At 38.8% G+C, this 16060-nt stretch overlaps 1 protein-coding gene and 1 long non-coding RNA gene across 4 annotated transcripts; one reads left to right on the top strand and one right to left on the bottom strand.

Annotated features, from left to right (window-relative positions):
* The first annotated feature begins 104 nt into the window (after positions 1 to 104).
* Positions 105 to 14751, top strand: LOC111271516 (uncharacterized). 2 transcript variants are annotated; one of them, XR_002686915.2, is made up of 3 exons: positions 105 to 347; positions 2985 to 3092; positions 13781 to 14751. It is a non-coding gene; the product is annotated as an uncharacterized LOC111271516 (long non-coding RNA). The 2 variants fall into 2 exon arrangements; XR_015315358.1 differs by lacking the exon at positions 13781 to 14751 and adding an exon at positions 5947 to 7057.
* LOC111271515 (uncharacterized) lies at positions 11124 to 13798 on the bottom strand. Of its 2 annotated transcripts, XM_022852363.2 has the most exons (7): positions 13654 to 13797; positions 13319 to 13417; positions 12770 to 12880; positions 12524 to 12691; positions 12207 to 12275; positions 11714 to 11839; positions 11124 to 11483 (listed from the first exon to the last, which is right to left on the bottom strand). In XM_022852363.2, the coding sequence occupies exons 1-7, from the start codon at positions 13702 to 13704 to the stop codon at positions 11208 to 11210; spliced, it is 900 nt and encodes a 299-aa protein (XP_022708098.1). In that variant the 5' UTR covers positions 13705 to 13797; the 3' UTR covers positions 11124 to 11207. The 2 variants fall into 2 exon arrangements, with proteins under 2 accessions (XP_022708098.1, XP_086829076.1); XM_086972950.1 differs by lacking the exon at positions 11714 to 11839 and having other exon boundaries at positions 13654 to 13798.
* Positions 14752 to 16060: the final 1309 nt, after the last annotated feature.

Here is a 16060-nt window from a genome sequence, read left to right as displayed (position 1 = left end):
CACTTGGTCCCTTTTTAGCATGGCTGTCGGTTAGACTCGGTGTTTCAGTACCAGTTCGGCTCTCGCTGCCGTTACCGTTACCGTTCACCCGTGCCAAGAAGATGTCTAGGACATGCCAGGATGAATGTGTGACTGCATTCTCTACCGCTTGCAGAGACGATTCAGCTGCTTGTTGGCATTGTCACCACTATAGATGTCAAGCCTAACTCTACCTTGCCCGGCACTCTACCACTAGGGCACAGTCAATTAATTAATACAGCAAGGCTAAATGGTACGGAGTGGAAAACGTACTGTAGGGAGCTGCATGTGTACGCAGGCTTATATGCAGTTCACTACTCCCGTTTCCGGTAAGTTTGACTGCTGGTAATGGCTGATATTATAGTAGATATTCGCAATATTTGAGTAAGGAAATTGTAAGCAGTTACGATGAGGGCATAAAACGACCTGTTAATAGAAGACTTCCAGATCAATTTTGTCGCGGTTGTCGCGTTAGTTACCAACCTAAAAGCTTTACTTTTATGTTTATGCGTGCAATATCAGAAATAGAGAAAACAGGCTAAACAGGTTTGTTGGGTTCCAAATACGTGGGATCATGTTTAGTATCTATTCAGTCCTTCCGTCCAAGATGCTCACTTAACCCTGTAGGTGATGTTCGTAGTAAGGATTAAACAGCTACTATGTTTTTAATTGCTTCATCAATGTTCCTATTTTATGTCAGCGAGAGAGACCTCTATCGTGCCGTGCCTAACCGTAATAAGCATCACTGTTATGAACCATTGAACGAAATACTCCAATGCACAAAGAATGCTTCAAAGGATGCGCTAATGGATCACTATCCGTTGCTGGCCGCTCCGTTGGTGCGCCGTCTAACGCACATGATTTACATAGCCATTACATGGCCATAATAAAAATTGTATTAGACATAAGCAGAAGATCGCGACATGCAAGCGATGATCTATGCGAGTGAAAAAAGCCTAGGATAGAGTCTCTTAATATCAGAGAGTATATTCACTTCAGTCGGCAAATGGCTCCTCATAAATCAAGCTTGAAGAATAGTCGTTCGTTCAAGACGATATCCAACGGTAAGGGCAAAAAGTAACTTAGGCGGGGTCTACTTTAGAGTTATGGTGCCCGCACCGACGGGCAGTACAAAGCTCATTGTTAGATAATAAAAAAATAGTTCATCCTTAAAGAAACTAGAACCAGAGACAGCGCAGTGTAGACAAGCAGTCTGCTGCCGGTATATTTTTACCTTACTGCAAAAGACTTTTCTCCAAGCATTTCTATTTTTTAAGCAAATTTTTGCTAACAACTCTAATAATATAAATTATGACACAGTGTACTGTGTAATGTACCACTGAAGCTCCTATAAAATGCTACAGGACGCAAGAAACACACTTATAATACTAATTTTTACCGTAAGCTCTACTCACTTATTTATGATAAATAAGTTTTTATAAGGAGAGCACAAAGTGATCAATAATGCTATTATGCGGTAAATAGGTGTGACGACTGCCTGGCGCATTTTCGTACTTGAATTGGGTTTGAATTTGGCCTAAAAGCTTATTTCTAGGCAAATTATTAAATCATTATTATGTGAATTTTTGTCTCACAAGATTCATGAAATGTACCAATATGGACTTAGGGGAAAGCGAGACAAATTGTAACTTCGACTACATTTGTTGTGAGTCAAAGCCCACTTGCGCCCACATATTTGTCACTATATTTTTTCATCTAAATCACTACAATCTAAAAACACTTGTGCTCCTAAAACGTTCTTTGTTAGTGCCCGATCTGTATTTCTACATGTTATTATCAATACAAGAAAGCAGTTTCTATTCGAACGTCAAACAGTTTCATGTCGGTTAGTAAACAACCTAAGAATTGTGATAACTGATTTAAAAGCAGCAACACTGTTGAGCGCATTTGTCTACTAAATATATGTGCAACGATATAGTCTTATAGTAACATTATTATTAATTATATTTTCCATCATTTTCAAAAAAATATTTGGGAGTTCTCAAAAAATAAAACACAACTATGCTATTCCCCAAAGGTATTTCTCAAAGTCGGGCCGCAAAGAAAGAGTTGAGTTCTATCGAGACAACGATACCGAGCATGTGCGGATAATTTATAGCAGTATCTCTCTATGAAATTAAGGGCTTGCTGTCGATAAATATAATGTTTGTCTTCCGATTTTGATATGTACTCTAATGGGAACGTGTTACCAAAAAATGTACATTCAGTAGTCTAACAAGCTATAGCTCAGCAAGAGGTTCTGTATGTGTCATATGATAGAAAAAAGCTGATTTGAACGGGGAAGTTCGAACGCCATTTTTCGGCTGAGATACGACTATAAATTGAAAAAATAATAAACATACATGTACTATTACTGCAACAACGTGCAAGTATTATTACATATTCATTGAACAGCATCTGGCAGTATTTTAACGGAAACTTGTCCAGTAAGTTTTTTGAAAACTCTCATGTAGATCAACCAGTTAAAGTTTAAGCTTAGTAAGAAGGGAGTAGCGATGTTTACGTTGGTCATTTACCCTAGTGATTCGCTTGGCTGTAAAAAGGACACGCCAAAAGTTATCATTTGTTCAAGGATCGATAATAACGGGATGAATATAAATGTTTGGCTACCAGATATACTCTTTTCGTGCAATTCCCATATTCTCAAGCAAGCCTGCACTGATCCGCTAGTGTAGCTCAGTACAGTATTTTGTTAAAAGACACTTCAGCTAGCCATAAGCACACAACAGTTTATAGAGGGAACATGCCGGTAAACTTCTAAAATGATTCTTTGGTCTTTTTGAAAGCGTATATAATGGCACGACATCTCATCACCAAGTACGTGAAGATCTGTCCAAAATTTTGCTTTTGCTCCCATTTCAATTGTATACAAGTGAACAATTTTCAGATTAACCTTTGATTGCTTTAGATTGATTGAAATAATTGATACTAAATGCTCTTTTCAGTAGAGAATCTATGGCCTGCTTTCTTCGTTCCTGGAAGAATTGAGAAGTAAATGAAATCAGTCAAATTTCTCGGTTTCGGAAGGCATCTATATGACTTTTACACATAAGGTATGTATCTGAGCTTACCGTAAACAACCTGTGACATGGTATACCTATCTGCACATCGAAGTCTTTGCTAACGACCCATTCGAGACGGAACGACTTTCAAAATGCACTTTTAGACGCCACCGATCAGACCCAATATCCGCGTCGCTTTCTCTCTCTGTTGAATTGTCTGTCGTTCTGTGCTGAAACCTATTTCTACTATTTCTGCAGGCACATATTCATCAGCGAGGTAACACGCTATTGATTTGAAATAACGAAAAAACTTAATAATCCCGATGAAAAACTGTATAGCGCGTAAAAATTGGACAAAATCTGATTTTTGTTCAAATTTCGAAAATAACGCATTTTGACCGGCTTTTTATTTTATTTATCAGAAAAAACAATTCACCTTCCGTTAATACCGAAGGTATATGATGAACACATGGCTATTACGACAAACAATTCGCCATATATATATACCTTTTTAAAAGGAAATTATAGACATTCAGTAGCACATTTTTACCTTAGAACCGCTGCTATAGCGGTGGATGAACTCATCGTACTTGTCACCTCCCCACCCCCCACCCCAAAGAAAATTGAACAGGACCCTTGCCTAGTACCGAAATAGGTATGTTCATATTAGATTAGTCTAGAACTTATATTGTAAACGCGGTTATGAATTAGTGAAAAAAAAACCTTATATCAGGCCACTGGAAAAATTAAGTTAAATTAAACTACACTGTTGATTTTCGATGTAACCAAAGCGAATAGGAAGCAGAGCGTTTGCTCAACAAAATAGAACATGATCCTGAATACAAACAGTTTGTCTTGATTTTCAAAAAATTACTTAACACTATCTGAATGATATTCTTTGTAACTAGAAAACAGTATCAGCTTGACGCGTCTGATTATGTGAAATATTATTGTGTAATGCGTTTTTACGCTAAACTGGCGGAGTGGATTAGCAGACGTAAAAGGTCACTACTGAATTCATTGTTCCAACAGTCGAGAATTATCATTGTTTGCATTTTTGATAACCAGTTTACTAACAAATGATAAGCATTTAAATGCGTCTTCTTGACGACTGCAATGCATTGTTTGATTATTTTTATTCATCAATGATTTACGCATGATTGCGAGATTCCTCTTTATTATTTTTGCACTTAAGTTGTTAACGCAAAAATTATTGCGCATTGAATGTATTTAGGTAACTGTCCAGGGGCAAAAAGTGCTCGAGCACTTCTAACAATTAATATTAGGTTTGGTTATAGTAGACTTTGCATTATAAAGCTCACAATTGAGCAAAACCAAAAAATTGTTATAATAATTAGTCTTCCTTTGTCGATCTTTTGCACGACAAAAATCTTCTATTCCTTATTGTTCCTAAATAATTGACAGAAATCCTCCTGTTTACCTGACCTCTACAAATATTGCAATGACCTTGATCATGAAAAAAAGAGTCAATAAAAAGGGGGAAAATGGACGCGACTAAATAAATCTGTTACAAATTCCGCGGCAATATAAGGCCGCACTAAGCAGCTACATCACGTGAACTAGTCCGTATAAACAATTGTAGCCGAAAGGCCATTTCCAGCCAGCAGCTCCATTAAAACTGTATTTGTTGCGGTAGTTTTGTTGGGGGTTGGAACACTTCGCCGTCTAGCCAACTATTTCGTTATCTGGAAACACTCCGGCATTTCTGTCCCGTCGAATAGTAGTTCGTAGGAAAAACTGCTGATTTTTATGGCTGATTTGCGTGAAAATCTGCTTCCAAACCCCTACATACATATCTGTATGGGGAGTTAAGGAATACCTGCACGCTCCCAAAATACTGCCACATGTTGGTAATACTAGTTTTTGCCGATAAGCAATTATGTCCATTGAACACTTTTGTCAGCTTTGGTAAATAAAGCTCGTTGTCATTCTGGGATACTTGTTGGCCACGAATGCAATGAGAAAGAGTGTCGTGAGACTAACTTGAGCGTATTCAGGAAGGGTATCTAGGATATGTTAGATAGATCGTATAGGCATCAAAATACGATGTTTTTCTAACTTTATGCGTACCCACTCTAATTAATTGAATCTGAAAATGTACATTCACAAAAGTTTGCGCTGCTGCAGCCCTTTCGTCCCCCACTGTACAGGCTTATCAACCTTCTTAATTTGATCCTTTGGCCACCCATAACAAACAACTCGTAATGGAAAGTTTTTCTTTCTTTCTTTCTTTCTTTTCGTCCTCAAAAATCGGCCCTCAGCCAGTTTTCGTGAAGACTGAATCTCTGTAACTGTGCAGATGTAACATAGAAGATAAGTAATCTAGTGTACCAGAATATATTATTCTAGCAAATTTATTGTGTCTTTGCCAAATTTCGGCTGATAGTAGCAGCTTAAAAAACGCTTGCCAGATAGAACTTGTCATCCACTATTTCGGAAGGTTGGTTGATCTGCCCAGCGCGTATACGAATGAGTAAAGAATATGTTTTCAGTGATCGTAGTTATATAATTTGTTCTTCAAATGTTAAGGCTTTTCTTCGACTGAAAGATTCTGGTACTAGTCAGTACCCGTCGGTTTTTTGACATGCGAAGTGTCCACTTATCAGAATAATTCCAGATATTTCAAGTAAAGAGATACTCTTTCAAAAAACTATCAAGAACAATTCTGTTTGCAAATTACTATAATGTAACTTTACTTTTAACTTTCAAATTGTTTACTCTTGTTTACTTAGCAACAGGCGAACTAAAAATCCAAGCAAACATCTCGTTCGACAATAGGAAACGGCAAAACTATTTTGATTTTTAGTACGAGTTGGAATTTGGGCCGAAGCAATGTAAGCCGGTCACTGCAAAAGTGGAAATAAAGTCAGTTTGTCAATTACAGGGCAAAAGTTACAGGGGCACGAGCGGAAGCAACTTCTTCGGTGACGACTAGGACCTGCCTCGGCCATACTGGTTTACAAATCTCTGTAGACTTTTTTGGGGTTTTGTCTGGTGATGCCACACACCTGCTAATATAAAAAAAAAAAAAAAAAAAAGTAAAAGACGAACGGGCGTGACCGATATGAACACTTGTAAAGACCTACAGCAAGCTAATTCTCACACGAATTTACGTTGAAGCATTGGAAAAGAAGTTGAGCGTATACCGAGCGGCATTATCCAGATGGACTGATCCTGGTGCCTCATCACAGGAGCGTTCCTTGGTCTAGGACGATACTATAACCGAGCGCTGTGGTTCAACTTTTCGAGTACACGAAAGAACTTGAATTTAATTTTCTCCTGACGTTTAAAATGAGTAAATAGAACGTGTTTATTTCAATAATTCTTTAGCTCTAGATGTTTTCAAGTGGCGATTATGGACTCATGGTGGTGGATTTTATGGCCTAGAGCTCTTTATTTATTAACAAAGTTTGGCTCAATTCAATCAAAATCAATCTGACAAAATTTTTTGGACTAACCTTTATTTGTAAAGAACACGGAAACTGGTGCAACATAATTTAAAGCATCTCATACTCGTCAAGAAAGTGGCAGTAGATAAAAATCATAGAGAACAATGTTACGTTCACCAAGGTACTCCACAAAGCGGATGTACCGCTTTTTTAAGCCAAAATATAACGTTGACTTTTTGCCTGCTTCTTAGGGCAAATTAAATAAAATGCCGTACCCTGCCATATGTAATACACATATAGCATTTTAATATGTTCTTAGTAGTGATATTTATGTAACACAACTCAGTCGACCATCGTGCGTGTGCCAATCGTTTCGGGCACTTCCAAGTCAATATATATTGCTATGGAATTCAGACAAAAATGGCCTTTATTTGTAGAATGACGACAGCTATGTTTAATGTCCTTTCTCTATCTGTGAAATGATGGGATGGATGGCTTCTGAAACTACTCAAGTTCCGCCAAGATCGATGCTAAAATCTTAATTTACTTTAAATGGTTTTTGTGAGCTGTACACAGGGAAATGTGTAGGGTATAGCAGTGCTAGAGTTTCTCCAATTGTATTTCCTGTATATTAATTTCCTCGAGCTTCCGTTCCACGGCCGAGGCTCACACATCCTAGAAAATAGTTACAGTTGTCAAAAAAAGTAATTACACTATGTCTGTGTCTTTACGTAATTTTTTAATCGATCTCTACGTAAATGGTTCTCTAACGAAATGGCCGTGATTAACGGCAATCAGGTTTAGGAGCTGCGAAATTGATTAAACAATCTATTTTCGTGACTCAATAGTTGTACAAGTAGAACGCCTGAGGAGATCCGGAAAAGCTATACGAGCGTAAATTGTACGTTAATTAGTCAGAATAAGCTGGGCCAGAATAAGTTTCGTGCAATAGTTGTGGCAACCACAGCATTAAAATTAAACACATGCGCTGAAAAGATAATGTAGATAATAGAGCCTTTTTGGCCTGTGTGCTTAGTTTTTTTCCTGTTAGAGATAACGGCCGTCTACTACTCTTTCTGTTAACACTAAAGTTACTCAGGGTTAATGTGTTTTGGCTGACTACTAGCCTCGTAGTCAAGTAGTTTATTGCCACGCCTAGATGTAAGCAAACTCCTGAAACGCCCCCACAAGGTTTTCCATGGACCTGACGTAAGAAATGTCGAAACAGCCTTTTATTCCTTCTTTAGCATAAGCCGTAGTTCAACAATAGTTTCAGCCTTGGCTGGAAGGCCCAGATGGTCACTAGGCTCGAGTTCCATTTTTAAGACGATTTGCCGAGAAACGCATCACAAAGGTAATAATATTTCAAACAGCTGGAGATCCGTTTGATGCCCAATGCAAAACGTCAAATATGCGGGTGGCTAGCGCATCTCGAGTTTCCCTAATAACATCTTAAAAATAGTTGCGTCAAACTATACAATACCATACGTGGTACCAATTTGCGTTGTAGTGAGAGAAGAGGGCATCTACAATACAGCACGACATATATTAACAAAACTTCACAATACGTAAACGAACCCAAAAGCGCCGGAGCGTACGCAAAAGAAAACCGCTGGTCCAAATACAATATGCCACGGGCATCTCAAATGTTTGTTCCGGCACCCTGCCAGACAGAACTAATAAATTAATGTTTACAAACTGGTACATTTCCAGCCTAGTGGAAAGATGCTACTATGTTAGTGACCTCTGAATGGAAATGCACAATAACTGTGCCGTCATCATGACGGGTAATAGCGAAGAAAAGCGTTTGTTATGGGCTGATTTCCAGCTCACTGGCTAAGAGAGTGAACAGTTACTTAAAAGCCATCCCATCGGAGCACTACAGGTTTTGTGAGGACACTCCACGGAAATGGCGCGCAGGATCTTGATGGCTGACGTCAAGAGAGCACCGGTCATGCCGTGCAATCCGTTGTACGTGGTGTTCGTGGACTTTAAGGCAGCGTTCGACTCAGTGCCCAGGGACTAGGCTATGCTCGTGCTGGCCGAGGCGAATGTCCCTATGAATGTCCGCAATTTTCTCGCTACAATTTTACATAAAGCAGCGTAATTACTGACAAGGGAGTGACCTAACTCCCGCAATTTACACAGAGAGCTCATGTGGCTCAAAGAGACCACCATGCCTTAATCTTTATCTTTCTAAAGGGTCTTCTTGGTCAAATAAGAGAACCGAGAAAATCAGCTGAAGTCATCTTTTATGTAGACGACTTAATGACATACGAATCCAACAGGTTCCATGCACAGTAACCCGGCTTCATGCGACCACAGAGCTACAATTGACTATAAACCCAGCGGCCGTTACTATCTTCAACTTTGCCAAGTCACCTTTTGCCTATATGAATCAGTTTCCGTTCTTAGGGTGCCTTTTCTCCGAGAACGACAGAACTTCCACTATGCGCGTCAACGAAAGATACCAGAAGGCAGTATTGGCTACATGGGCAACAAAATCACCACATCGCTTGTCCTTCGCAACTGTACTCAGTTTAATCGACTTCAAAGCAGCTCTGACCGCAACGTATGGAATATGCGTCATTTGGGAAGATTTTACGCTGGAGAACCTCGAGCAAATGAATTGCGTCAGAGCCTCTTTCCTCAAAAGAGCACTGCAGCTCACAGAGTAACCCGGAATAGCCTCCCGCATCTTTTAACCGACCTGCCACTGCTCTCCAAGCCTCTATGCCGTTCTTCCGAGCTCTTATCAGCGAAATCTTTGAAGACATATCTTACAAATTGGGAGCAAAAATCTGCAGAACTTTATGGGTTTTTTTTTGCTTCAGGTACCAGTGGGAAGGGAAAAGTCGACTGAACAGACATGCTATCACTCGTTGTGCCCTGTAGGAATTCCACCATAGACCCTGCAAAAAACAAGGCTTCTACGGGTCTGACGTTACATGTGGGCACTCTAGATGTAAAGGAAATCATTATAGATATCATGCCGCCCGTTGTTCTCTGGTACCATTTTTAGACCATTTGGCAAATCTCTAAAATTAGTTTTATAAACTCAACAAAATCGTATGACGTGAGGTGTTTTGAATGATTCTATATACTATGTCTGATATTGGAACGTTGTGTTGTTGAATCGTATGGATGAAGTATTTACTATTACTAACGAAAGTGAATAATTATATAAAATTTAATTAGGTTTGTAGTTTGTTTTTGCTAAACGCTTTATGCCACCTTGATGTCTTGAAGGTTTACGAAATGTCCTTAAATTATATACCTTAAAGGTGCATAACTTTGATTAACTGATTTATAATTTATGAGCTTCAAACAAAAGGGAAAACAACGTCTGCTTCTTCGCATAGTGTTTTCCAAATCGCCAGATCCAATCATATTAGTTTCTTTGTTCGGTTAATTTTGTTTGCCTAAATTTTTGAGCCCCGCCGTATTGCATTATCCTGCAGATATTATACACTATAGCTTGACAATAAGTAAATGTTGACATTACTAAGATTCGTGCAAAATTTCTGCGGCAAAACGGCCACTGGAGGCATCGTTTTTCTATGTTTCAAATTTGAGGTTAAATCTTACTGTTAAGCGTCCGATGGGACGCCTAGCTCCCATCACGAAACGACGAATTCTATCTATGCCGGGGTTCGAACTCGAACCACAACTTGTACCTAACATTAGCATGCAAATACAATATCCACTTCGCTATCACGGGAAAATGAAGGTGTGGTCGTTCTACGTTTTGAGTTTTACGTCCGGTATCACCCTTAGATATTCCACCAGACGGCTGGCTCCCAGCACGAAACGAACTGCCTATGCCTGGGTTCGGATCTGAACCGCAACGCGTTCCGAAGGGTAAATACTTTATCCACTAAGCTATTACAGAGACATGCCGTTGTCTAAATAACCTGATCTATACCTACTAAATCCCGCCTTACTAAATCAACTTTAAGTTTGCCTAGTCACCTTGTTATGAAAATCAATATTAATCTGTGTATTTATTAGATAGGTTCATAATAAACTGAAGTGCAATATATTAGGTTAGGAAGTTCCTTTTTCCGTTTACCCCGCCATTATTTGTTTGCTTTATTTAGCATTCCAAAAAGCGCTTCCTTCTCTGTAACTACGCTGTAATTTCATTGCATAGTAAACATAATTTTCTGTTAAATTTGATAGTTATTGCCATCGATATCTCTGCCACGTACACCGAGCATCATATAAATGCGTACTTGAAGGAGTCTGCTAAGTTCAAGGTTGAGTGGTAGACCTGAATCGATGAAGATCTCAGAAACAAAACATCGAATCTTCTATGAAATTCAATTCAGTCATTCAACAGTTGTCGTAAATAGGGCCTTTAAGTAGTCTTTGGCCCTCTTCTGCTTCATTCTCTGAATGGTTTGAGTGATCAACTTTAATAAATACCACGCCATGTACCTTTTTGGACCCCCATAAAGCAATTTTCAATGGAAATAAGATATCAAAGGATGTGCCTTAGGCCTTAATTGCAGCCTAGGGCAATTATAAGCTAAAAAAGATAACTACTAGCAGCAGTTTTCATCTTCGAGAACATTTAGTCTCGAGACTAACTATACTACATTTTTTTCCCGAAGGTACTCAATGGTAACCGTATACGAGATGCATTGAGACAGATACGAAATCTAAGAGCTGACGCTTAAGAACGAAGCTGGATTTTATTTATCAACTGCTCTTAGAGTTTTGAAATTATTATGAACTAGTTGATAGTATTATTCTATTCTTTCGCTTGAATTACGCCCAGAATATAGTGTATAACCGAGAATATACTTTGAGGTTCATCATATTCTATGTTCAACTTCTTAGGTAACTCCACAGGCTTGAGAGTGGTACACAACTCATAGTCGGCGGAACAAAGAAGAGTAACAGTTTCTCTAACCGTCTGTTTAAGGTAATCATCAAAAAAGGCTTGAGTCTCCGATCCACAGCGGTCAACCGCGATGTCCAGAACACATTTTTCGAAACGTTTGTACGCACAACATCCGTGATCGACCTAAAAAACAAACCGTTGTGCTAATTGTAGCTTGTATTACTATAGGCGAGAGACGAAACGGCCAAGTTGATCAGTGATCGTATTTACGCTATCGGATAATGTAATTAGAGAATGTGCTGACGAGTTGCCTGCGTTTCTACTGAAAAACACGCGTTTGATACGCTTAGAAACAATCTGACTACGATTATTGTTATTTTGCTTTTTACTCTTCTAGCGGAATCATAACCCACCTTTTTCCTGAATGTTTTCACATGGATTGCATTACTGAGGTTAGTGAGCATGCCAACCATACAGCCATACAGTTCACCGCTTATGGTATTGATACAAGGGGCAATCGACAGGAAGTCAGTGTATTCCTGCAAGGAAAAGGCTTTACATATATATCTTATGTGAAATAATCACTCTCAACAAATCATTCAGACCTACGGCGATGATCCTGTGGGACAAATCGGGCATAGTCGAAAAATAGGCTATGGCCAGAAGCGGGAACCCAGTTTATGTAGTTAAATGGTAGCGATTTTGCAACAAGCAACGTTACGACAATCTGCAGGAAAGCTAATTCTACGTAGAGATAAGGATGATCTGAAGAAAAGCCTTTCATGATCTTGTCATATATCATTGAATGTATGCTATGATTGAAGAACTATCTAAGACGATAGATTTGAGTGATGTTTTGACTAATTGATTAAGGAAACTAATTCTGCCATTCGATCGAACTTTTACCTTTGATGTGGGATCACAGCGACGTGAGAACTCGTCGTGGTTATCATCGAAAAGAGCCCGACTCATGCCCTATAAAAAATCCACAAAATATGGGCTAGTTGATCTAATCCCAAGCAAAATTCCACGATCTAATTAAAATAGGGCTAGTTAAAGCTTCAAAAATTCAATGTCATCTATTCCTATTATTAGCCTACTTAATCTTAATTAGCTCAAACTACTAATTTAGAAAGAGGACAACGTAGATTGTCTAACTTAACACGACTAAAATAGCCCGCCGAGCACTTTTTGATAAACAATCTGATTTCACTTTCACTTACTTTTGTTATTCCAGTGTCACAAATATCGACTCGCTCTCGTAGACATTCTTCCGCTGCCGTTTGCTTCTCACAATGAGCAATCAGCGCACTCTCGGTTTCCGGCACCACAAATTCATGGTTTTTCCTTGTCAACACATAAAGAGAGTCGCTACAATTTTCTAAGTGTCTCTAAAAAGCCAAAAAACAACGAGTGAAATTACTAATTATGTTAGCGTCAGCGTGACTAGTTTGATTTCAAATGTTTACCTGTGAACAAAGTTCGACATCAGCTGCTAGGAGGCCGCTGAGTAGCGTCAACGCAATGGACATTTGTAAATTTCCCGCTAAATAATACCCCGATCTCTTGTGCTCGAAGGCCTGCAAAAACAGACATCGAGATGTCATTAGCACACGGCTTCAGAAGGATTCAACGACGTTGAACACTAAAAACTTTACCTCTATAGATCAGAGCAAATCGAAGGCTTCTATAGACTAGAATTTTGAGAACAAATAATTTTTGGTCTTTTGTTCATAGATGATAAAAGCATTTTTTTTTTTTTAGAAAGAAAATAATTTTATAATATTTGTTGAGCGAAACGAATGTATTACTCTCCCCCTATAAGCCACCTTTTAACTGCTACAATTTTAAGTCGTAAGTTGAAACTTCTAAACGGCAGAACCTCAATAAGAAAATATGCTTAGCTAAGTTCCATTGTCAAGGCTATGATCACTATTAATATATTGCACAAATATAGCGTAGTATGTAACAAAGTGATAGAGAGGTTAATCTAGACGTTTGGGTTGAACGCATACTACCATTTTCGGTAAAATTCTTCCGCAGGATGACGTAGGCGGTAACGCAGAAGTCTTGGAATTGTCAAATTTCCAATTCGAATTCCGTAAAACACACGTAACCTTGATTGCAATGAAAAGATATTATAAAAAGAAGTCTCATTAAAACTGAGGAATCGACTTTGCATTTATTATATAGTGTGTATATATTCCTAATCTTCTATAGAATATGCCATTAACCATAGGTAAACATAAAAGCGATAGCTCGTAAAATAAAAGAAGCTGCCATTTTTTATCATTGGTAATAAAGCAATGGTTATTTTCTCAGATACATTAATGTGTTTACTTATTTGACTCACTTGGTGGACAACAGAAGGTGCATAAGGACCTTTCGTGAAAAGAGTACGCATCGAAGCTTTATAAGGCCTGGTAATCTCTTTCGAACGACATCCGATTTGAGAAAGGGTGTTTTTCTGGATTTTCTAGGTGAGGGTAATTTTCCCCAGTCTACGAAAGGGGATAAAGGTAGCAAGCTCATCGCCGAGAAATCGTTCGTGGCTCGTCAAATAATAAACATGCGGCTAAACGCGAAGTATAATTTGCTATACATTTGTAATGAATTCTATTCCAATTCAAACGATTACTTAATTGGTCGTTGTGGGCGCAGAAAGAAGCGGAATAGATCTGTCAAATCAACAGACGCACTTCATTTGATTGGGTAAAATCTTCAACAGATGTATACCTTAAATCAAATAAAACTATACAAAACCTAGTTTAAGGCATAATTATAAATAAGATTTCATATATCAAAAAGTATAAGCCTGCACTTTTGTTTCATATTACTTCAAGTTTCCTTGAGATTTTGTATGTGTATTGTTATTATCCAACAAATATTTTAAGCTATTTCTATTCCATGACACATAATAACGATTTCGGGACTGCTCTGCGATCTTGCTGAAAGCCAGAAGTTATAGTCATAAAAATACTTCCTGTTAACTAAACAGAGAGAAAAAAAAATGGTGTTTTTTTTCGCGATAGTACTACGAACCGGTACGAAGCAATGTACCGGTAAGGTACATTGCTTCGCTTCTCTCGACTCGAAGAGTTGACCTTTGGATAAAGAAAACTCTTGACATTTATGTCCTAACACTTTGTCAATCGGCGACCTGCCAGTGATATAGTAGAGCGCCACATTTCCTCTAGGGTAACGCTCACCTATTGCCTGTAAATATCTCACGGGCCAGTCAGCACAGGGAGCTTAATATAATACTATTGTTACTGCCGTTACCTTTACTGCTAAGAAATGCCAATATCTATCGTGTTTGCAGATGACCACTGGTTTAGGGGGAAATGCAGCTTAATTCAATGACGTGGAAATAAGCGACGTATTTTTGACGCATTGCCATAGGTGTACCTTGGCTATGGTAAATGCGTGGATCTTCCTTATGTTTAAACAATACGTCATTGGTACGGTTAAAAAGTAACGTGATTGCGATTGATTCTGTATGATTTGAATAAGTATTAGCCCAGACCGAACGGGAAAACGGCTCTCTACGTTAATGATTTCGCAGGTACTCGCGATACGATCAGAATGTAATGGCGTTAAATAGTTTTCGATGCTAAAAATGTTTTCCGTCGTTAAATCGCCTGAACTTTCGTAGACGCGTTAAGCACACCATATAAGAGTGTGCAGCTTTGCCAAATTGGCAGTGATGTAGCACCTTTTCATTACAGTACAGCGCAATAGATTATGACAGCCGTTAGAGATCCGCCAAGATTGAAAAATGAACTTTTTCTTTGTAGAGAACACGCGGAAAGTAACAGCTGCTGGATGGGTTGTCCACACTCCGCCTTGTCACAATGACAGAGCTGTATTTTAAGCGCACGTTCGAAAATTTCCGCGTTACTCAACAACTGAGAAGAGATAAAAGTTTCAGGGCTTACATCGATTCACCTGATACTTCCTGATTATTTGATATTCGCCCTAGATGAAGGACACCTTAAATCAACTAACTCGTAGGCTTGTACACTTCGTCTATGACTTCAGTTCCTTGCACGAATGAAAAATCATTCGTACAGAATACAGAGTGGCGCGATATATTCTTGCGTGACGTATCTGGTGAAAGAGCTAGTACATCCGGCAGGCTGTACATTGCAAAAAAAAAACAACTATAATACGAATAGGTAGACTGAAACGTTCAGTAGCGGCTGATTCGTATGCTCCAAAATTTCAAGCCAGTCCTGATGACAGATTAGTGGGTAATGTATTCGCACGGTAATTACAGGCACATGTTGTGGTCTAGGTTCGAGCCCGGGCATAGACACACGGGTCGTTTCGTGCGGGGAGCCAACTATCTGATGGAATGCCTAACGGCGATATTGGACGTAAAACTCGAAACGTCGTGAAGTCATCCAAGCCAACGTCGAATGTCCAGAAGTATCCGTGGACGAAACGTTCGAACGTAAAGCTACACGTGTACGAAGGTTCCTATTGATGAAAAAGAGACGATAATCATTAGTTAAAATACTTCAAGGAAAATTGTGCCACATGACGCAGCTAAGTTAACAAAGAGATTATGAAGGCAATAAAAGCAAATGGCACAGTATAAGGTTTTTCCTTTAACCATACATATGTCATATAATTGCAATACTTTTTATTTCAGTTCACTATTCGCCATTTATTGATTTCCGGTCTTATGAAAAGAATATCAGCCCACATAATACCAGTTGAGCGCTTGCATCGATTATCTATGATAACGCTCCCCA

This window comes from Varroa jacobsoni, unplaced genomic scaffold, assembly GCF_002532875.2.
Source record: "Varroa jacobsoni isolate VJ856 unplaced genomic scaffold, vjacob_1.0 contig00726, whole genome shotgun sequence".
Classification (NCBI taxonomy): Eukaryota; Metazoa; Arthropoda; class Arachnida; order Mesostigmata; family Varroidae; genus Varroa; species Varroa jacobsoni.
Note: the sequence above shows the minus strand (reverse complement) of the source record. Positions and strands in the feature narration are given on the sequence as shown.

What these genes read in the sequence shown, in the direction of transcription:
- LOC111271515 (XM_022852363.2), bottom strand. Translation starts at nt 13,704, where the DNA reads ATGCGTACTCTTTTCACGAAAGGTCCTTATGCACCTTCTGTTGTCCAC. An exon ending in GAAGAATTTTACCGAAAATG is followed by an intron (nt 12,881 to 13,318) that starts GTAGTATGCGTT and finishes CTGTTTTTGCAG; the next exon opens with GCCTTCGAGCACAAGAGATC. An exon ending in TGAAAACATTCAGGAAAAAG is followed by an intron (nt 11,484 to 11,713) that starts GTGGGTTATGAT and finishes TTTGTTTTTTAG; the next exon opens with GTCGATCACGGATGTTGTGC.